The sequence below is a fragment of the Oncorhynchus gorbuscha genome, unplaced genomic scaffold (assembly GCF_021184085.1).
Source record: "Oncorhynchus gorbuscha isolate QuinsamMale2020 ecotype Even-year unplaced genomic scaffold, OgorEven_v1.0 Un_scaffold_3298, whole genome shotgun sequence".
Taxonomy (NCBI): Eukaryota; Metazoa; Chordata; class Actinopteri; order Salmoniformes; family Salmonidae; genus Oncorhynchus; species Oncorhynchus gorbuscha.
The window spans coordinates 27,501-50,946 of NW_025747574.1; the positions used below are offsets into that span (position 1 = coordinate 27,501).

At 46.8% G+C, this 23,446-nt stretch overlaps 1 protein-coding gene across 1 annotated transcript in view; it reads right to left on the minus strand.

The window, feature by feature from the left end:
* LOC124027494 (sister chromatid cohesion protein PDS5 homolog A) overlaps positions 1-22,438 on the minus strand; it is a gene marked incomplete at both ends in the record, with an annotated part of 47,559 nt that extends 25,121 nt beyond the window's left edge. Inside the window, 10 exon segments of the mRNA XM_046339907.1 lie at positions 196-347; positions 3,443-3,588; positions 4,832-4,926; positions 5,014-5,129; positions 12,015-12,155; positions 14,356-14,436; positions 19,781-19,907; positions 20,490-20,587; positions 21,453-21,539; positions 22,235-22,438. Coding sequence (XP_046195863.1) covers positions 196-347; positions 3,443-3,588; positions 4,832-4,926; positions 5,014-5,129; positions 12,015-12,155; positions 14,356-14,436; positions 19,781-19,907; positions 20,490-20,587; positions 21,453-21,539; positions 22,235-22,438 — 1,247 coding nt within the window.
* Positions 22,439-23,446: the final 1,008 nt, after the last annotated feature.

Genomic DNA, 23,446 nt, shown 5'->3' on the forward strand with positions numbered 1-23,446 from the left:
CACACAGAGAGAGACACACAGAGAGAGACACACAGAGAGAGACACACAGAGAGAGGGAGAGAAATGGATAAGAACCCAGAATATCCCAAAACAACAGACGTAAATGGTTTAGTTTTAGATTCATTTATGTGAAGAGTGTGTGTGTGTGTGTGTGTGTGTGTGTGTGTGTGTGTGTGTGTGTGTGTGTGTGTGTACTTGTCGTCGATGCTGTTCTGGTAGTAGATGTGGAGCAGCTTGTCTTTGATCCAGGAGATCTTCTGGGCCTGTTCCTTCCCAGCCTCATGATGGAGACAGTACTTCTTAAACAACTGGGCCAAACCCATCATCGCCTCCTTACGTACCCTCCACTATGGAGGAGAGGGGAGAGGAGAGAGGAGGGGGAGGAGAGGAGAGAGGAGGGAGAGGAGAGAGGAGGGAGAGGAGAGGAGAGAGGAGAGAGAGAGGAGGGGAGAGGAGGGGGAGGAGAGGAGAGAGGAGGGAGAGGAGAGGGAGGGGGGAGGAGAGGAGAGAGGAGGGAGAGGAGAGGGGGGAGGAGAGGAGAGGAGAGAGGAGGGAGAGGAGGAGAGGAGAGGAGAGGGGGGGAGAGGAGAGGAGAGAGGAGAGGAGAGAGGAGGGAGAGGAGGGGGGGGAGGAGAGAGAGAGGAGGGAGAGGAGGGGGAGAGGGGGGAGAGGAGAGGAGAGGGGGGAGGAGAGGAGAGAGGAGAGGGAGAGAGGGAGGGGGGGAGAGGAGAGAGGGAGGGAGAGGATGATGGAGGTAAGAGGGGACGAGGGAGGGGGGTAGGTGAGGATGAGGAGGAGCGAGGGGGGGTAGGTGAGGATGAGGAGGAGGCGACGGCGAGGAGAGAAAGAAAGATAAACATAAGAAACAAACTATTACTTTCCAAAACAAAGAGATGAGAATGAAAAGATGTGAAGTGAGAATAAAGAACGGAGAAGGTAGAGGTCAGGTGAGAATAAAGAACAGAGAAGGTAGAGGTCAGGTGAGAATAAAGAACTGAGAAGGTAGAGGTCAGGTGAGAACAGAGAAGGTAGAGGTCAGGTGAGAACAGAGGAGGTAGAGGTCAGGTGAGAACAGAGAAGGTAGAGGTCAGGTGAGAACTGAGAAGGTAGAGGTCAGGTGAGAACTGAGGAGGTAGAGGTCAGGTGAGAACTGAGAAGGTAGAGGTCAGGTGAGAACAGAGAAGGTAGAGGTCAGGTGAGAACTGAGAAGGTAGAGGTCAGGTGAGAACAGAGGAGGTAGAGGTCAGGTGAGAACTGAGAAGGTAGAGGTCAGGTGAGAATAAAGAACTGAGAAGGTAGAGGTCAGGTGAGAATAAAGAACTGAGAAGGTAGAGGTCAGGTGAGAATAAAGAACGGAGAAGGTAGAGGTCAGGTGAGAATAAAGAACGGAGAAGGTAGAGGTCAGGTGAGAATAAAGAACGGAGAAGGTAGAGGTCAGGTGAGAATAAAGAACTGAGAAGGTAGAGGTCAGGTGAGAATAAAGAACGGAGAAGGTAGAGGTCAGGTGAGAATAAAGAACTGAGAAGGTAGAGGTCAGGTGAGAATAAAGAACTGAGAAGGTAGAGGTCAGGTGAGAATAAAGAACTGAGAAGGTAGAGGTCAGGTGAGAATAAAGAACGGAGAAGGTAGAGGTCAGGTGAGAACAGAGAAGGTAGAGGTCAGGTGAGAACAGAGAAGGTAGAGGTCAGGTGAGAATAAAGAACTGAGAAGGTAGAGGTCAGGTGAGAATAAAGAACTGAGAAGGTAGAGGTCAGGTGAGAATAAAGAACGGAGAAGGTAGAGGTCAGGTGAGAACAGAGAAGGTAGAGGTCAGGTGAGAACAGAGAAGGTAGAGGTCAGGTGAGAATAAAGAACTGAGAAGGTAGAGGTCAGGTGAGAATAAAGAACTGAGAAGGTAGAGGTCAGGTGAGAACAGAGAAGGTAGAGGTCAGGTGAGAACAGAGAAGGTAGAGGTCAGGTGAGAATAAAGAACTGAGAAGGTAGAGGTCAGGTGAGAATAAAGAACTGAGAAGGTAGAGGAGAATAAAGAACTGAGAAGGTAGAGGAGAATAAAGAACTGAGAAGGTAGAGGAGAATAAAGAACGGAGAAGGTAGAGGTCAGGTGAGAATAAAGAACTGAGAAGGTAGAGGTCAGGTGAGAATAAAGAACGGAGAAGGTAGAGGTCAGGTGAGAATAAAGAACTGAGAAGGTAGAGGTCAGGTGAGAACAGAGAAGGTAGAGTTCAGGTGAGAACAGAGAAGGTAGTGGTCAGGTGAGAATAAAGAACTGAGAAGGTAGAGGTCAGGTGAGAATAAAGAACTGAGAAGGTAGAGGTCAGGTGAGAACTGAGGAGGTAGAGGTCAGGTGAGAACAGAGAAGGTACAGGTCAGGTGAGAACTGAGAAGGTAGAGGTCAGGTGAGAACTGAGAAGGTAGAGGTCAGGTGAGAACTGAGAAGGTAGAGGTCAGGTGAGAATAAAGAACTGAGAAGGTAGAGGTCAGGTGAGAACAGAGAAGGTAGAGGTCAGGTGAGAACAGAGAAGGTAGAGGTCAGGTGAGAACAGAGAAGGTAGAGGTCAGGTGAGAACAGAGAAGGTAGAGGTCAGGTGAGAATAAAGAACGGAGAAGGTAGAGGTCAGGTGAGAACAGAGAAGGTAGAGGTCAGGTGAGAATAAAGAACGGAGGAGGTAGAGGTCAGGTGAGAACAGAGAAGGTAGAGGTCAGGTGAGAACAGAGAAGGTAGAGGTCAGGTGAGAACAGAGAAGGTAGAGGTCAGGTGAGAATAAAGAACAGAGAAGGTAGAGGTCAGGTGAGAATAAAGAAGGTAGAGGTCAGGTGAGAACTGAGAAGGTAGAGGTCAGGTGAGAATAAAGAACAGAGAAGGTAGAGGTCAGGTGAGAATAAAGAAGGTAGAGGTCAGGTGAGAACGGAGAAGGTAGTGGTCAGGTGAGAATAAAGAACTGAGAAGGTAGAGGAGAATAAAGACCTGAGAAGGTAGAGGCCAGGTGAGAACTGAGAAGGTAGAGGTCAGGTGAGAATAAAGAACTGAGAAGGTAGAGGTCAGGTGAGAATAAAGAACTGAGGAGGTAGAGGTCAGGTGAGAACGGAGAAGGTAGAGGTCAGGTGAGAACGGAGAAGGTAGAGGTCAGGTGAGAACAGAGAAGGTAGAGGTCAGGTGAGAATAAAGAACAGAGGAGGTAGAGGTCAGGTGAGAATAAAGAACTGAGAAGGTAGAGGTCAGGTGAGAACAGAGAAGGTAGAGTTCAGGTGAGAATAAAGAACAGAGAAGGTAGAGGTCAGGTGAGAACTGAGAAGGTAGAGGTCAGGTGAGAACAGAGAAGGTAGAGGTCAGGTGAGAATAAAGAACAGAGGAGGTAGAGGTCAGGTGAGAACAGAGGAGGTAGAGGTCAGGTGAGAACAGAGGAGGTAGAGGTCAGGTGAGAATAAAGAACGGAGGTCGCACCCTCTTGTCCAGGGTCCTCTCCCTAACGAAGCCCAGCAGTTGGTCGTTAACCAGGTTCAGGTCTTTCTTCCCCGCGTTGATGATCGTTACGATGACGTCGTGTCGGATCGCCTCCTCTGGGTCATGTGATCGCACTTTCAGGAACTCTGATTGGACGATACAGACATATTTGGTTAGGTCAGCGCCTCCCAAACTCGGTCGTGGGACTTCAAAGAAGGTCCCTGTGAGGTCTCTGGCCAGGTCTGGACGGTTGACACCTACCTGTGAGGTCTCTGGCCAGGTCTGGATGGTTGACACCTACCTGTGAGGTCTCTGGCCAGGTCTGGACGGTTGACACCTACCTGTGAGGTCTCTGGCCAGGTCTGGACAGTTGACACCTACCTGTGAGGTCTCTGGCCAGGTCTGGATGGTTGACACCTACCTGTGAGGTCTCTGGCCAGGTCTGGATGGTTGACACCTACCTGTGAGGTCTCTGGCCAGGTCTGGATGGTTGACACCTACCTGTGAGGTCTCTGGCCAGGTCTGGACGGTTGACACCTACCTGTGAGGTCTCTGGCCAGGTCTGGACGGTTGACACCTACCTGTGAGGTCTCTGGCCAGGTCTGGACGGTTGACACCTACCTGTGAGGTCTCTGGCCAGGTCTGGACGGTTGACACCTACCTGTGAGGTCTCTGGCCAGGTCTGGACGGTTGACACCTACCTGTGAGGTCTCTGGCCAGGTCTGGACGGTTGACACCTACCTGTGAGGTCTCTGGCCAGGTCTGGACGGTTGACACCTACCTGTGAGGTCTCTGGCCACCTACCTGGAGGTCTGGAGGTCTGGACGTTGACACCTACCTGTGAGGTCTCTGGCCAGGTCTGGACGGTTGACACCTACCTGTGAGGTCTCTGGCCAGGTCTGGACGGTTGACACCTACCTGTGAGGTCTCTGGCCAGGTCTGGACGGTTGACACCTACCTGTGAGGTCTCTGGCCAGGTCTGGACGGTTGACACCTACCTGTGAGGTCTCTGGCCAGGTCTGGACGGTTGACACCTACCTGTGAGGTCTCTGGCCAGGTCTGGACAGTTGACACCTACCTGTGAGGTCTCTGGCCAGGTCTGAGGTCACCTACCTGTGAGGTCTCTGGCCAGGTCTGGACAGTTGACACCTACCTGTGAGGTCTCTGGCCAGGTCTGGACAGTTGACACCTACCTGTGAGGTCTCTGGCCAGGTCTGGACAGTTGACACCTACCTGGTCTCTGGCCAGGTCTGGACAGTTGACACCTACCTGTGAGGTCTCTGGCCAGGTCTGGACAGTTGACACCTACCTGTGAGGTCTCTGGCCAGGTCTGGACAGTTGACACCTACCTGTGAGGTCTCTGGCCAGGTCTGGACAGTTGACACCTACCTGTGAGGTCTCTGGCCAGGTCTGGATGGTTCATCAGACAGTGGGAAGCGAACTTGACCGACTCGAGCCTCACTGGGACATGGATGTCATTGAACCTGGAGATGGAGCACACAAACACCTTGTTAACGCACCTCTACTACAAGCGTGTGCGTGCGGCTGTGTAATGTGTGTGTGTGTCTCACCGTCCCAGGAAGCATTGCCACAGCGGTCTGTTCTGAGTGGCCAGTTCTGAGTCTTTGGCTCCAAACAGCTTGGCCAGCAGTCTGACCACAGCTAGCCGTTCTTCTCCGTCATTACTCTGTAACACACAGACAAAATTAGATTAGAGACTTTAAATAGATTTTAATTCAACGGTCGTATTTTGGGTCTAGTAGGTGTGTGTGTGTCCAGGGTTTTTTTCTGGAAGGAAATGGGGCTTAGGTGGTGGGCTTGGCGTAAGGCTGGCTAGTATATATATCTCTAATTTTACTATATACCCCGGTATTGATAAACAGACCGGTTGAAGGTTTTTATTTTTTGATGATGAGATCCTGAGGCTGTTCATCCTCCTCCATCACCTCATGTTTCAGCATTATAATCGTGTCGTGTTGCTACCATGCTATGTTGTCGTGTTGCTACCATGCTATGTTGTCGTGTTGCTACCATGCTATGTTGTCGTGTTGCTACCATGCTATGTTGTCGTGTTGCTACCATGCTATGTTGTCGTGTTGCTACCATGCTATGTTGTCGTGTTGCTACCATGCTATGTTGTCGTGTTGCTACCATGCTATGTTGTCGTGTTGCTACCATGCTATGTTGTCGTGTTGCTACCATGCTATGTTGTCGTGTTGCTACCATGCTATGTTGTCATGTTGCTATGTAGTGTTGTCTCTCTTTATGTAGTGTTGTCTCTCTTTATGTAGTGTTGTCTCTCTTGTCATGCTATGTTGTTGTCTTAGTTCTCTCTTTATGTAGTGTTGTCTCTATGTAGTGTTGTCTCTCTTTATGTAGTGTTGTCTCGCTTTATGTAGTGTTGTCTCTCTTTATGTAGTGTTGTCTCTTGTATGTAGTGTTGTCTCTCTTTATGTAGTGTTGTCTCTTTATGTAGTGTTGTCTCGCTTTATGTAGTGTTGTCTCTCTTTATGTAGTGTTGTCTCTATGTAGTGTTGTCTCTCTTTATGTAGTGTTGTCTCGCTTTATGTAGTGTTGTCTCTCTTTATGTAGTGTTGTCTCTCTTTATGTAGTGTTGTCTCTCTTTATGTAGTGTTGTCTCTCTTTATGTAGTGTTGTCTCTCTTTATGTAGTGTTGTCTGTCTTTATGTAGTGATGTCTCTCTTTATGTAGTGTTGTCTCTCTTTATGTAGTGTTGTCTGTCTTTATGTAGTGTTGTCTCTCTTTATGTAGTGTTGTCTCTCTTTATGTAGTGTTGTCTCTCTTTATGTAGTGTTGTCTGTCTTTATGTAGTGTTGTCTCTCTTTATGTAGTGATGTCTCTCTTTATGTAGTGTTGTCTCTCTTTATGTAGTGTTGTCTCTCTAGTCATGCTATGTTGTAGTCTTAGGTCTCTCTTTATGTAGTGTTGTCTCTCTAGTCATGCTATGTTGTAGTCTTAGGTCTCTCTTTATGTAGTGTTGTCTCTCTTTATGTAGTGTTGTCTCTCTAGTCATGCTATGTTGTAGTCTTAGGTCTCTCTTTATGTAGTGTTGTCTCTCTAGTCATGCTATGTTGTAGTCTTAGGTCTCTCTTTATGTAGTGTTGTCTCTCTAGTCATGCTATGTTGTAGTCTTAGGTCTCTCTTTATGTAGTGTTGTCTCTCTAGTCATGCTATGTTGTAGTCTTAGGTCTCTCTTTATGTAGTGTTGTCTCTCTTTATGTAGTGTTGTCTCTCTAGTCATGCTATGTTGTAGTCTTAGGTCTCTCTTTATGTAGTGTTGTCTCTCTAGTCATGCTATGTTGTAGTCTTAGGTCTCTCTTTATGTAGTGTTGTCTCTCTTTATGTAGTGTTGTCTCTCTAGTCATGCTATGTTGTAGTCTTAGGTCTCTCTTTATGTAGTGTTGTCTCTCTAGTCATGCTATGTTGTAGTCTTAGGTCTCTCTTTATGTAGTGTTGTCTCTCTTTATGTAGTGTTGTCTCTCTTTATGTAGTGTTGTCTCTCTTTATGTAGTGTTGTCTCTCTTTATGTAGTGTTGTCTCTCTTTATGTAGTGTTGTCTGTCTTTATGTAGTGTTGTCTCTCTTTATGTAGTGTTGTCTCTCTTTTTTTGGTCCTTCTGTAGCTCAGTTGGTAGAGCATGGCGCTTGTAACGCCAGGGTAGTGGGTTCGATCCCCGGGACCACCCATACATAGAATGTATGCACACATGACTGTAAGTCGCTTTGGATAAAAGCGTCTGCTAAATGGCATATACTTATATACTTTATGTAGTGTTGTCTCTCTAGTCATGCTATGTTGTCTCTCTTGTCATGCTATGTTGTCTTAGGTCTCTCTTTATGGAGTGTTGTCTCTCTTTATGTAGTGTTGTCTCTCTAGTCATGCTATGTTGTCTCTCTTGCCATGCTATGTTGTTGTCTAGGTCTCTCTTTATGTAGTGTTGTCTCTCTTTATGTAGTGTTGTCTCTCTTGTCATACTATGTTGTCTCTCTTGTCATGCTATGTTGTCTTAGGTCTCTCTTTATGGAGTGTTGTCTCTCTTTATGTAGTGTTGTCTCTCTTTATGTAGTGTTGTCTTACGTCTCTCTTTATGTAGTGTTGTCTCTCTTTATGGAGTGTTGTCTCTCTTTATGGAGTGTTGTCTCTCTTTATGGAGTGTTGTCTCTCTTTATGGAGTGTTGTCTCTCTTTATGGAGTGTTGTCTCTCTTTATGGAGTGTTGTTTCTCTAGTCATGCTATGTTGTCTTACGTCTCTCTTTATGTAGTGTTGTCTCTCTTTATGTAGTGTTGTCTCAGTTCTCTCTTTATGTAGTGTTGTCTCTCTTTATGTAGTGTTGTCTCTCTTGCCATGCTATGTTGTTGTCTTAGTTCTCTCTTTATGTAGTGTTGTCTCTCTTTATGTAGTGTTGTCTCTCTTTATGTAGTGTTGTCTCTCTAGTCATGCTATGTTGTTGTCTAGGTCTCTCTTTATGTAGTGTTGTCTCTCTAGTCATGCTATGTTGTCGTCTTAGGTCTCTCTTTATGTAGTGTTGTCTCTCTTTATGTAGTGTTGTCTCTCTTTATGTAGTGTTGTCTCTCTTTATGTAGTGTTGTCTCTCTTTATGTAGTGTTGTCTCTCTTTATGTAGTGTTGTCTCTCTTTATGTAGTGTTGTCTCTCTAGCCATGCTATGTTGTCGTCTTAGGTCTCTCTTTATGTAGTGTTGTCTCTCTTTATGTAGTGGTGTCTCTCTTTATGTAGTGTTGTCTCTCTAGTCATGCTATGTTGTCGTCTTAGGTCTCTCTTTATGGAGTGTTGTCTCTCTTTATGGAGTGTTGTCTCTATGTAGTGTTGTCTCTCTTTATGTAGTGTTGTCTCTCTTTATGTAGTGTTGTCTCTCTTTATGTAGTGTTGTCTCTCTTTATGTAGTGTTGTCTCTTTATGTAGTGTTGTCTCTCTTTATGTAGTGTTGTCTCTCTCTATGTAGTGTTGTCTCTCTTTATGTAGCGTTGTCTCTCTTTATGTAGTGTTGTCTCTCTTTATGTAGTGTTGTCTCTCTAGTCATGCTATGTTGTTGTCTAGGTCTCTCTTTATGTAGTGTTGTCTCTCTAGTCATGCTATGTTGTTGTCTAGGTCTCTCTTTATGTAGTGTTGTCTCTCTAGTCATGCTATGTTGTCTTAGGTCTCTCTTTATGTAGTGTTGTCTCTCTTGTCATGCTATGTTGTCTTAGGTCTCTCTTTATGGAGTGTTGTCTCTCTTGTCGTGATGTGCATTTTGTCCTATATCTAAATTGTATTATTTTTAATCCCAGGCCTTTATCCTTTTGGTAGGCCGTCATTGTAAATAAGAATTTGTTCTTAACAGACTTGCAGAGTTAAATAAATAATTTTAAAAAAGACATATCTCAGTGCTTGTGTCCATATCTATGTCTTATACACAACAACAAGATTTCAGGTCATTCAGACCAAAATCATATCAACATCTTCAAAGGAAACAGCTGTGTCTGTGTAGGTGGTGACTGTCCTAACCAGACAGGACAGAACCTGTCCTAACCAGACAGGACAGAACCTGTCCTAACCAGACAGGACAGGACCTGGCGACTATCAGGAGTTTATCTGTCCTAACCAGACAGGACAGAACCTGTCCTAACCAGACAGGACAGAACCTGTCCTAACCAGACAGGACAGAACCTGGTGACGATCAGGAGTATACCTGTCCTAACCAGACAGGACAGAACCTGGTGACGATCAGGTGTATACCTGTCCTAACCAGACAGGACAGAACCTGGTGACGATCAGGAGTATATCTGTCCTGACCAGACAGGACAGAACCTGTCCTAACCAGACAGAACCTGTCCTAAACAGACAGGACAGAACCTGTCCTAACCAGACAGGACAGAACCTGGTGACGATCAGGAGTATACCTGTCCTAACCAGACAGGACAGAACCTGGTGACGATCAGGAGTATATCTGTCCTGACCAGACAGGACAGAACCTGTCCTAACCAGACAGAACCTGTCCTAAACAGACAGGACAGAACCTGTCCTAACCAGACAGGACAGAACCTGGTGACGATCAGGTGTATACCTGTCCTAACCAGACAGGACAGAACCTGGTGACGATCAGGAGTATACCTGTCCTAACCAGACAGGACAGAACCTGGTGACGATCAGGAGTATATCTGTCCTGACCAGACAGGACAGAACCTGTCCTAACCAGACAGGACAGAACCTGTCCTAACCAGACAGGACAGAACCTGTCCTAACCAGACAGGACAGAACCTGTCCTAACCAGACAGGACAGAACCTGGTGACGATCAGGAGTATACCTGTCCTAACCAGACAGGACAGAACCTGGTGACGATCAGGAGTATATCTGTCCTGACCAGACAGGACAGAACCTGTCCTAACCAGACAGAACCTGTCCTAAACAGACAGGACAGAACCTGTCCTAACCAGACAGGACAGAACCTGGTGACGATCAGGTGTATACCTGTCCTAACCAGACAGGACAGAACCTGGTGACGATCAGGAGTATACCTGTCCTAACCAGACAGGACAGAACCTGGTGACGATCAGGAGTATATCTGTCCTGACCAGACAGGACAGAACCTGTCCTAACCAGACAGAACCTGTCCTAAACAGACAGGACATAACCTGTCCTAACCAGACAGGACAGAACCTGGTGACGATCAGGTGTATACCTGTCCTAACCAGACAGGACAGAACCTGGTGACGATCAGGAGTATACCTGTCCTAACCAGACAGGACAGAACCTGGTGACGATCAGGAGTATATCTGTCCTGACCAGACAGGACAGAACCTGTCCTAACCAGACAGGACAGAACCTGTCCTAACCAGACAGGACAGAACCTGTCCTAACCAGACAGGACAGAACCTGTCCTAACCAGACAGGACAGAACCTGTCCTAACCAGACAGGACAGAACCTGGTGACGATCAGGAGTATACCTGTCCTAACCAGACAGGACAGAACCTGGTGACGATCAGGAGTATATCTGTCCTGACCAGACAGGACAGAACCTGTCCTAACCAGACAGAACCTGTCCTAAACAGACAGGACAGAACCTGTCCTAACCAGACAGGACAGAACCTGGTGACGATCAGGTGTATACCTGTCCTAACCAGACAGGACAGAACCTGGTGACGATCAGGAGTATACCTGTCCTAACCAGACAGGACAGAACCTGGTGACGATCAGGAGTATATCTGTCCTGACCAGACAGGACAGAACCTGTCCTAACCAGACAGGACAGAACCTGTCCTAACCAGACAGGACAGAACCTGTCCTAACCAGACAGGACAGAACCTGTCCTAACCAGACAGGACAGAACCTGTCCTAACCAGACAGGACAGAACCTGGCGACAATCAGGAGTTACCTGTCCTAACCAGACAGGACAGGACCTGGCGACTATCAGGAATGTACCTGTCCTAACCAGAGAGGACAGAACCTGGCGACTATCAGGAATGTACCTGTCCTAACCAGAGAGGACAGAACCTGGCGACAATCAGGAATTACCTGTCCTAACCAAACAGGACAGGACCTGGCGACTATCAGGAATTTACCTGTCCTAACCAGAGAGGACAGAACCTGGCGACAATCAGGAGTTACCTGTCCTAACCAAACAGGACAGGACCTGGCGACTATCAGGAATTTACCTGTCCTAACCAGAGAGGACAGAACCTGGCGACTATCCGGAGGACACCTGTCCTAACCAGACAGGACATAACCTGGTGACTATCAGGTGTATACCTGTCCTAACCAGACAGGACATAACCTGGTGACTATCAGGTGTATACCTGTCCTTACCATAGAGGACAGAACCTGGCGACTATCAGGAGGCTACCTGTCCTAACCAGACAGGACAGAACCTGGCGACTATCAGGAGTTTACCTGTCCTAACCATAGAGGACAGAACCTGGTGACTATCAGGAGTATACCTGTCCTAACCAGACAGGACAGAACCTGGTGACTATCAGGAGTCCACCTGTCCTAACCAGACAGGACAGAACCTGTTCTAACCAGACAGGACAGAACCTGGTGACTATCAGGTGTATACCTGTCCTAACCAGAGAGGACAGAACCTGGCGACTATCAGGAGTTTACCTGTCCTAACCATAGAGGACAGAACCTGGTGACTATCAGGAGTATACCTGTCCTAACCAGACAGGACAGAACCTGGTGACTATCAGGAGTCCACCTGTCCTAACCAGACAGGACAGAACCTGTTCTAACCAGACAGGACAGAACCTGGTGACTATCAGGTGTATACCTGTCCTAACCAGAGAGGACAGAACCTGGTGACTATCAGGAGTCCACCTGTCCTAACCAGACAGGACAGAACCTGTTCTAACCAGACAGGACAGAACCTGGTGACTATCAGGTGTATACCTGTCCTAACCAGACAGAACCTGGTGACTATCAGGAGTGTACCTGTCCTAATTAGACAGGACAGAACCTGACGACTATAAGGAGGCCACCTGTCCTAACCACCTGTCCTAACCAGGCGGGACAGAACCATTACAACCCCCTGTGTGTGTCGATGGGTCCTATACCTTGAGTTTAAACTCTAGCTGGGGCATGACGGACGTGAGCAGCAGAGGGTCGATGGAGAACAGCTCCTGGATCAGATCAAACACGTGTTCTGACAGATCACTGACTGAAGACTTGCCCATCACCAGCACCTGGTTAAAGAACTGGAGGGGGAGGGAGGCAGGGAGAGAGAGGCAGGGAGGGGAGAGAGAGGCAGGGAGGGGGAGAGAGAGGCAGGGAGGGGGAGAGGGAGAGAGGCAGGGAGAGAGAGGCAGGGAGGGGGAGAGAGAGGCAGGGAGAGGGAGGAGAGGCAGGGAGGGGAGGGAGAGGCAGGGAGGGGGAGGGAGAGAGCAGGGAGGGGGAGGGAGAGGGAGAGGCAGGGAGGGGGAGGGAGAGGGGAGAGGGAGAGGCAGGGAGGGGGAGGGAGAGAGAGAGAGATCAGGGAGGGGGAGAGAGAGGAGAGGCAGGGAGAGAGAGGGAGAGGCAGGGAGAGAGAGGGAGAGGCAGAGAGGGAGAGAGAGGCAGAGAGAGAGAGGCAGAGAGAGGGAGAGAGAGGCAGAGAGAGAGAGGCAGAGGCAGAGAGAGAGGCAGGGAGGGAGGGAGAGAGGAGGAGCAGGGAGGGAGGGAGAGAGGCAGGGAGAGGGGGAGAGCAGGCAGGGAGAGGGGAGGGAGGCAGGGAGAGGGGGAGAGGCAGGGAGGGAGAGAGGAGCAGGGAGGGGAGGGTTAGGGAGAGAGGCAGGGAGAGGGATCAGAGGCAGGGAGAGGGAGAGAGGCAGGGAGAGGGAGAGAGGCAGGGAGAGGGAGAGAGGCAGGGAGAGGGAGAGAGGCAGGGAGAGGGAGAGAGAGCAGGGAGATGGAGAGAAGGGAGAGGGAGAGAGGCAGGGAGAGGGAGAGAGGCAGGGAGAGGGAGAGGGCAGGGAGGGGGAGAGAGGCAGGGAGGGGGAGAGAGGCAGGGAGAGGCAGGGAGGGGGAGAGAGGCAGGGAGGGGGGAGAGAGGGGGAGAGGCAGGGGGGGGGGAGAGGGGGAGGGGGAGAGAGGCAGGGAGGGGGAGAGAGGCAGGGAGGGGAGAGAGGCAGGGAGGGGGAGAGAGGCAGGGAGGGGGAGAGAGGCAGGGAGGGAGAGGGAGAGAGACAGTGAGTCAGAGAGAGGTAGGGAGAAGAAGAGAGGCAGGGAGAGAGGTAGGGAGAGGAAGAGAGGCAGGGAGAGGGGCAGGGAGAGAGAGAGAGAGAGAGGCAGAGAGAGAGGCAGAGAGAGAGGCAGAGAGAGAGGCAGAGAGAGAGGCAGAGATGTTAGTTGGTCTGAACGATAGATAGTGTGTATCTATACACACACACACACACACACACACACACACACACACACACACACACACACACACACACACACACACACACACACACACACACACACACACACACACACACACACACACACACACACACACACACACACACACACATCAATATATAAACACACACATATATATATTTATAGTGTATAGTATAGGTATATATGCATATATAGTGTATAGTATAGGTATAGGTATATATATATATAGTGTATAGTATAGGTATATATGTATATATAGTGTATAGTATAGGTATATATGTATATATAGTGTATAGTATAGGTATATATGTATATATAGTGTATAGTATAGGTATATATGTATATATAGTGTATAGTATAGGTATATATGTATATATAGTGTATAGTATAGGTATATATGTATATATAGTGTATAGTATAGGTATATATGCATATATAGTGTATAGAATAGGTATATATGCATATATAGTGTATAGTATAGGTATATATGTATATATAGTGTATAGTATAGGTATATATATGTATATATATATATATATTAGTTTACAGTACTAACGTTTGTGTATAGTATAGGTATATATGTATATATAGTGTATAGTATAGGTATATATGTATATATATATATATTAGATTACAGTACCTGATAAGTAATCCCTCTCACTCTCTACCCCCCCCCCCCCTTTAAGATTTAGATGCACTATTGTAAAGTGACTGTTCCACTGGATGTCATAAGGTGAATGCACCAATTTGTAAGTCGCTCTGGATAAGAGCGTCTGCTAAATGACTTAAATGTAAATGTTAAATGTAGTACTAACGTTTGTGTATAGTATAGGTATATATGTATATATATGTATTAGTTTACAGTACTAACGTTTGTGTATAGTATAGGTATATATATAGTGTAGTGTATAGTATAGTTTACAGTACTAACGTTTGTGTATAGTATAGGTATATATATATATATATATTAGTTTACAGTACTAACGTTTGTGTATAGTATAGGTATATATATATATATTAGTTTACAGTACTAACGTTTGCGATACATGTTTCTATGGTCTGAACGGTCCTCTTCAGCAGAGTCTTGGCCAAGTCGTACGCCTGCTTATTCAGGTTCTGGACAGGAGGAGAGAGGATCAAACAGGTATCAGGTTGATCAGTGTTACCTTGTGAGTAGGTATCAGGTTGATCAGTGTGGTGTGTTACCTTGTGAGCAGGTATCAGGTTGATCAGTGTGTTACCTTGTGAGCAGGTATCAGGTTGATCAGTGTGTTACCTTGTGAGCAGGTATCAGGTTGATCAGTGTGGTGTGTTACCTTGTGAGCAGGTATCAGGTTGATCAGTGTGGTGTGTTACCTTGTGAGCAGGTATCAGGTTGATCAGTGTGGTGTGTTACCTTGTGAGCAGGTATCAGGTTGATCAGTGTGGTGTGTTACCTTGTGAGCAGGTATCAGGTTGATCAGTGTGGTGTGTTACCTTGTGAGCAGGTATCAGGTTGATCAGTGTGTTACCTTGTGAGCAGGTATCAGGTTGATCAGTGTGTTACCTTGTGAGCAGGTATCAGGTTGATCAGTGTGTTACCTTGTGAGCAGGTATCAGGTTGATCAGTGTTACCTTGTGAGCAGGTATCAGGTTGATCAGTGTGTTACCTATCAGGTGAGCAGGTACCTCAGGTATCAGGTCAGTGTGTTACCTTGTGAGCAGGTATCAGGTTGATCAGTGTGTTACCTTGAGCAGGTATCAGGTTGATCAGTGTTACCTTGTGAGCAGGTATCAGGTTGATCAGTGTGTTACCTTGTGAGCAGGTATCAGGTTGATCAGTGTGGTGTGTTACCCTATCAGGTTGAGTGTGTTACCAGGTATCAGGTTGATCAGTGTGGTGTGTTACCTTGTGAGCAGGTATCAGGTTGATCAGTGTGGTTACCTTGTGAGCAGGTATCAGGTTGATCAGTGTGTTACCTTGTGAGCAGGTATCAGGTTGATCAGTGTGTTACCTTGTGAGCAGGTATCAGGTTGATCAGTGTGTTACCTTGTGAGCAGGTATCAGGTTGATCAGTGTGTTACCTTGTGAGCAGGTATCAGGTTGATCAGTGTGTTACCTTGTGAGCAGGTATCAGGTTGATCAGTGTGTTACCTTGTGAGCAGGTATCAGGTTGATCAGTGTGTTACCTTGTGAGCAGGTATCAGGTTGATCAGTGTGTTACCTTGTGAGCAGGTATCAGGTTGATCAGTGTGTTACCTTGTGAGCAGGTATCAGGTTGATCAGTGAGCAGGTATCAGGTTGATCAGTGTTACCTTGAGCAGGTATCAGGTTGATCAGTGTGTTACCTTGTGAGCAGGTATCAGGTTGATCAGTGTGGTGTGTTACCTTGTGAGCAGGTATCAGGTTGATCAGTGTGTTGTTACCTTGTGAGCAGGTATCAGGTTGATCAGTGTGTTACCTTGTGAGCAGGTATCAGGTATCAGGTTGATCAGTGTGTTACCTTGTGAGCAGGTATCAGGTTGATCAGTGTGGTGTGTTACCTTGTGAGCAGGTATCAGGTTGATCAGTGGTGTTACCTTGTGAGCAGGTATCAGGTTGATCAGTGTGTTTACCTTGTGAGCAGGTATCAGGTTGATCAGTGTGTTACCTTGTGAGCAGGTATCAGGTTGATCAGTGTGTTACCTTGTGAGCAGGTATCAGGTCAGTGATCAGTGGTGGTGTGTTACCTTGTGAGCAGGTATCAGGTTGATCAGTGTGTTACCTTGTGAGCAGGTATCAGGTTGATCAGTGTGTTACCTTGTGAGCAGGTATCAGGTTGATCAGTGTGGTGTGTTACCTTGTGAGCAGGTATCAGGTTGATCAGTGTGTTACCTTGTGAGCAGGTGTTACCAGTGTGTGAGCAGGTATCAGGTTGATCAGTGTGTTACCTTGTGAGCAGGTATCAGGTTGATCAGTGTGGTGTGTTACCTTGTGAGCAGGTATCAGGTTGATCAGTGTGTTACCTTGTGAGCAGGTATCAGGTTGATCAGTGTGTTACCTTGTGAGCAGGTATCAGGTTGATCAGTGTGTTACCTTGTGAGCAGGTATCAGGTTGATCAGTGTGTTACCTTGTGAGCAGGTATCAGGTTGATCAGTGTGTTACCTTGTGAGCAGGTATCAGGTTGATCAGTGTGGTGTGTTACCTTGTGAGCAGGTATCAGGTTGATCAGTGTGGTGTGTTACCTTGTGAGCAGGTATCAGGTTGATCAGTGTGGTGTGTTACCTTGTGAGCAGGTATCAGGTTGATCAGTGTGTTACCTTGTGAGCAGGTATCAGGTTGATCAGTGTGTTACCTTGTGAGCAGGTATACCTTGTGAGCAGGTATCAGGTTGATCAGTGTGTTACCTTGTGAGCAGGTATCAGGTTGATCAGTGTGTTACCTTGTGAGCAGGTATCAGGTTGATCAGTGTGTTACCTTGTGAGCAGGTATCAGGTTGATCAGTGTGTTACCTTGTGAGCAGGTATCAGGTTGATCAGTGTGTTACCTTGTGAGCAGGTATCAGGTTGATCAGTGTGTTACCTTGTGAGCAGGTATCAGGTTGATCAGTGTGTTACCTTGTGAGCAGGTATCAGGTTGATCAGTGTGGTGTGTTACCTTGTGAGCAGGTATCAGGTTGATCAGTGGTTGATCAGTGTGTTACCTTGTGAGCAGGTATCAGGTTGATCAGTGTGGTGTGTTACCAGGTATCAGGTTGATCAGTGTGTTACCTTGTGAGCAGGTATCAGGTTGATCAGTGTGTTACCTTGTGAGCAGGTATCAGGTTGATCAGTGTGGTGTGTTACCTTGTGAGCAGGTATCAGGTTGATCAGTGTGGTGTGTTACCTTGTGAGCAGGTATCAGGTTGATCAGTGTGTTACCTTGTGAGCAGGTATCAGGTTGATCAGTGTGGTGTGTTACCTTGTGAGCAGGTATCAGGTTGATCAGTGTGGTGGTTGATCAGTGTGGTGTGTTACCTTGTGAGCAGGTATCAGGTTGATCAGTGTGGTGTGTTACCTTGTGAGCAGGTATCAGGTTGATCAGTGTGTGTTACCTTGTGAGCAGGTATCAGGTTGATCAGTGTGTTACCTTGTGAGCAGGTATCAGGTTGATCAGTGTGTTACCTTGAGCAGGTATCAGGTATCAGGTTGATCAGTGTTGATCAGTGTGTTACCTTGTGAGCAGGTATCAGGTTGATCAGTGTGGTGTGAGCAGGTATCAGGTTGATCAGTGTGTTACCTTGTGAGCAGGTATCAGGTTGATCAGTGTGGTGTACCTTGTGAGCAGGTATCAGGTTGATCAGTGTGTTACCTTGTGAGCAGGTATCAGGTTGATCAGTGTGTTACCTCAGGTATCAGGTTGATCAGTGTGTTACCTTGTGAGCAGGTATCAGGTTGATCAGTGTGGTTGTTACCTTGTGAGCAGGTATCAGGTTGATCAGTGTGTTACCTTGTGAGCAGGTATCAGGTTGATCAGTGTTTACCTTGTGAGGTATCAGGTTGATCAGTGTGTTACCTTGTGAGCAGGTATCAGGTTGATCAGGTATCAGGTTGATCAGTGTTGTGACCTTGCAGGTATCAGGTTGATCAGTGTGGTGTGTTACCTTGTGAGCAGGTATCAGGTTGATCAGTGTGTTACCTTGTGAGCAGGTATCAGGTTGATCAGTGTGTTACCTTGTGAGCAGGTATCAGGTGATCAGTGTGTTACCTTGTGAGCAGGTATCAGGTTGATCAGTGTGGTGTGTTACCTTGAGCAGGTATCAGGTTGATCAGTGTGTTACCTTGTGAGCAGGTATCAGGTTGATCAGTGTGTTACCTTGTGAGCAGGTATCAGGTTGATCAGTGTTTACCTTGAGCAGGTATCAGGTTGATCAGTGTGTGTGTTACCTTGTGAGCAGGTATCAGGTTGATCAGTGTGTTACCTTGTGAGCAGGTATCAGGTTGATCAGTGTGTTACCTTGTGAGCAGGTATCAGGTTGATCAGTGTGTTACCTTGTGAGCAGGTATCAGGTTGATCAGTGTGGTGTGTTACCTTGTGAGCAGGTATCAGGTTGATCAGTGTGGTGTGTTACCTTGTGAGCAGGTATCAGGTTGATCAGTGTGGTGTGTTACCCTTGTGAGCAGGTATCAGGTATCAGGTTGATCAGGTGGTTGATCAGTGTGTTACCTTGTGAGCAGGTATCAGGTTGATCAGTGTGTGTTACCTTGTGAGCAGGTATCAGGTTGATCAGTGTGGTACCTTGTGAGCAGGTATCAGGTTGATCAGTGTGTTACCTTGTGAGCAGGTATCAGGTTGATCAGTGTGTTACCTTGTGAGCAGGTATCAGGTTGATCAGTGTGTTACCTTGTGAGCAGGTATCAGGTTGATCAGTGTGTTACCTTGTGAGCAGGTATCAGGTTGATCAGTGTGTGTTACCTTGTGAGCAGGTATCAGGTTGATGACCTCAGGTATCAGGTTGATCAGTGTGTTACCTTGTGAGCAGGTATCAGGTTGATCAGTGTGGTGTTACCTTGTGAGCAGGTATCAGGTTGTGTTACCTTGTGAGCAGGTCAGGTTGATCAGTGTGTTACCTTGTGAGCAGGTATCAGGTTGATCAGTGTGTTACCTTGTGAGCAGGTATCAGGTTGATCAGTGTGTTACCTTGTGAGCAGGTATCAGGTTGATCAGTGTGTTACCTTGTGAGCAGGTATCAGGTTGATCAGTGTTACCTTGTGAGCAGGTATCAGGTTGATCAGTGTGTTACCTTGTGAGCAGGTATCAGGTTGATCAGTGTGTTACCTTGTGAGCAGGTATCAGGTTGATCAGTGTGTTACCTTGTGAGCAGGTATCAGGTTGATCAGTGTGTTACCTTGTGAGCAGGTATCAGGTTGATCAGTGTGGTGTGTTACCTTGTGAGCAGGTATCAGGTTGATCAGTGTGTTACCTTGTGAGCAGGTATCAGGTTGATCAGTGTGTTACCTTGTGAGCAGGTATCAGGTTGATCAGTGTGTTACCTTGTGAGCAGGTATCAGGTTGATCCTTGTGAGCAGGTATCAGGTTGATCAGTGTGTTACCTTGTGAGCAGGTATCAGGTTGATCAGTGTGTTACCTTGTGAGCAGGTATCAGGTTGATCAGTGTGTTACCTTGTGAGCAGGTATCAGGTTGATCAGTGTTGATCAGTGTGTGGACCTTGTGGTATCAGGTTGATCAGTGTTTACCTTGTGAGCAGGTATCAGGTGATCAGGTGTGTTACCTTGTGAGCAGGTATCAGGTTGATCAGTGTGTTACCTTGTGAGCAGGTATCAGGTTGATCAGTGTGTTACCTTGTGAGCAGGTATCAGGTTGATCAGTGTGTTACCTTGATCAGTGTGGTGTTTAGCAGGTATCAGGTTGATCAGTGTGGTGTGTTACCTTGTGAGCAGGTATCAGGTTGATCAGTGTGTTACCTTGTGAGCAGGTATCAGGTTGATCAGTGTGTTACCTTGTGAGCAGGTATCAGGTTAATCAGTATGGTGTCCAGTAGTTCCTGTGTGACTCCGTCTCCCTCCATTATTATAGAACTCATCAGGTCCAACATGTGCATCTGGACCTTCTGATTGTGACTGTTACTGTAGGAGGGAGAGAGGGAGGGGTTAGAGAGAGGGGGAGAGAGGGAGAGGGAGGTTAGAGAGAGGGGGAGAGAGAGGGTATTTTATTTAAACAGGTAGACTAGTAACTGTGACTTGGCCAATTTAGCATTAAGTTAATTAAATTAACTAGTAACTGTAATTAGCGCGAGACAGGCCGTCATCGCCTCCTCTATAGAGACAGGCCGTCATCGCCAGTATCTGATGACAGACAGACAGGCCGTCATCACCAGTATCTGATGACAGACAGACAGGCCGTCATCACCAGTATCTGATGACAGACAGACAGGCCGTCATCACCAGTATCTGATGACAGACAGACAGGCCGTCATCACCAGTATCTGATGACAGACAGACAGGCCGTCATCACCAGTATCTGATGACAGACAGACAGGCCGTCATCACCAGTATCTGATGACAGACAGACAGACAGACAGACAGACAGACAGACAGACAGACAGACAGACAGACAGACAGACAGACAGACAGACAGACAGACAGACAGACAGACAGACAGACAGACAGACAGACAGACAGACAGACAGACAGACAGACAGGTCTTACTTGATGACAGAGAAGAGCGTCTTGAAGAGCTGGATAAAGATGTCGTTGCAGTCCTCCAGCTCAAAGCAGATGTTGTACGACTTCACCCACGCCAGGTTCTACACACCGTCAATGAGGTCCACAAGGGGTTAAAATCAACCAACATTCAGGACGGCGCCTCACCAAACAAACCCTCCTCATTAGGAGTCTATCCATACCTCCAGCAGGGTTGAAATATCTGTTCAACTGCAAGGGCTCTTGGGAAAGATCTCAATTGCATACTCCTCACATCTCATCTTCTCAAAACCCCATTTGGATGAGAAAAACCAGGAGGCCCCTCCCCTCTGACCTTTCTCCAATGGGTTTTGAGAACGACACAAGAGAGAGAGAGACACAGAGAGACAGAGAGACAGAGAGAGACAGAGAGAGAGAGAGACACAGAGACAGAGAGAGACACAGAGAGAGAGAGAGACACAGAGACAGAGACAGAGAGACAGAGAGAGAGAGAGAGAGAGAGAGAGAGAGAGAGAGAGAGAGAGAGAGAGAGAGACGGAGAGAGAGACAGAGACACACAGAGAGAGAGAGAGACAGAGACAGAGAGAGAGACAGAGAGAGACAGAGAGAGAGACAGAGAGAGACAGAGAGACAGAGAGAGAGACAGAGAGACAGAGAGAGAGACAGAGAGAGACAGAGAGAGACGGAGAGAGAGACGTAATGCAACTGAGATATTTCCTTGCCGGTCCCCCAGCCTCTGACCTTTAACCCCTTTCAGCTGTCAGATGTCAAAAAAATGTATTTATATCTTAAACATTAATGCTTTATGGACTTTAAGATTTGCCCGCGTGGTTAAGGTTAGGTTTATAAAAATATATATATATTTTAAAAATATAAATTTAAGAAAGAGGCGGGGTTTAGCCATAATTATGACTTTGTGGCTGTGGTAACTAGTGACAATAGTCTAACCCCTGACCCCTGACCCCTCACCTCCAGCAGGTAGAAGTATCTATTGAACTGTGGGCTCTTGGTGTCTTCCAGTCCTTTCAGCTGTCTGGTGATGAACAGGAAGATGTCCTGGACAGGAGGAAGGTCAAAGGATCAGCCTATCAATCAGTCCTGGTTATACAGGGGTTATGGTTTTATAAAGGGGTATGGTTTTATAAAGGGTAATGGTTTTATAAAGGGTAATGGTTTTATAAAGGGGTATGGTTTTATAAAGGGGTATGGTTTTATAAAGGGTAATGTTTTTATAAAGGGTTATGGTTTTATAAAGGGTTATGGTTTTATAAAGGGTTATGGTTTTATAAAGGGTAATGGTTTTATAAAGGGTAATGGTTTTATAAAGGGTAATGGTTTTATAAAGGGTAATGGTTTTATAAAGGGTTATGGTTTTATAAAGGGTAATGGTTTGTGTTGAAGGTTAGATGAAGGTTAGACCAGTTACCTTCAGCTTGTCGTGTGAGGTGTATGGGGTTATGGTTGTGTTGAAGATTAGACCAGTTACCTTCAGCTTGTCGTGTGAGGTGTATGGGGTTATGGTTGTGTTGAAGATTAGACCAGTTACCTTCAGCTTGTCGTGTGAGGTGTATGGGGTTATGGGTTGTGTTGAAGGTTAGATGAAGGTTAGACCAGTTACCTTCAGCTTGTCGTGTGAGGTGTATGGGGTTATGGTTGTGTTGAAGATTAGACCAGTTACCTTCAGCTTGTCGTGTGAGGTGTAAGGGGGTTATGGGTTGTGTTGAAGGTTAGATGAAGGTTAGACCAGTTACCTTCAGCTTGTCGTGTGAGGTGTAAGGGGCCTCAGGGGCGTAGATCCTGAAGATGTCAGCCAGGCAGCAGGCCACCAGGAGACGCACGTCCTTGTTGGGGTTCCTCAGGAAGAACTCGGAGGCCAGATGGAGAGCCAGGTTCAGATACTGCTGCTTCTCCTCCTCGCTGTCCTGGTCCATGTCCATGTAGGTCTTCACCACCATCTACAGAGAGAGATGATTGGTTAAGGTCTGGTCCATGTGGGTCTTCACCACCATCTACAGAGAGAGATGATTGGTTAAGGTCTGGTCTTTCACTACCATCTACAGAGAGAGATGATTGGTTAAGGTCTGGTCTTTCACTACCATCTACAGAGAGAGATGATTGGTTAAGGTCTGGTCCTTCACTACCATCTACAGAGAGATGATTGGTTAAGGTCTGGTCCTTCACTACCATCTAGAGAGAGATGATTGGTTAAGGTCTGGTCCTTCACTACCATCTACAGAGAGAGATGATTGGTTAAGGTCTGGTCCTTCACTACCATCTACAGAGAGAGATGATTGGTTAAGGTCTGGTCCTTCACCACCATCTAGAGAGAGATGATTGTTTAAGGTCTGGTCCATGTGGGTCTTCACCACCATCTACAGAGAGAGATGATTGGTTAAGGTCTGGTCCTTCACTACCATCTACAGAGAGAGATGATTGGTTAAGGTCTGGTCCTTCACTACCATCTACAGAGAGAGATGATTGGTTAAGGTCTGGTCCTTCACTACCATCTACAGAGAGAGATGATTGGTTAAGGTCTGGTCCTTCACCACCATCTAGAGAGAGATGATTGGTTAAGGTCTGGTCCATGTGGGTCTTCACCACCATCTACAGAGAGAGATGATTGGTTAAGGTCTGGTCCTTCACTACCATCTACAGAGAGAGATGATTGGTTAAGGTCTGGTCCTTCACTACCATCTACAGAGAGAGATGATTGGTTAAGGTCTGGTCCATATAGGTCAACTGGAATAAAACCAGCTCCCATTACTAATGTACAACTGGAATAAAACCAGCTCCCATTACTAATGTATCATTACTAATGTACAACTGGAATAAAACCAGCTCCCTTTACTAATGTACAACTGGAATAAAACCAGCTCCCATTACTAATGTACAACTGGAATAAAACCAGCTCCCATTACTAATGTACAACTGGAATAAAACCAGCTCCCATTACTAATGTACCA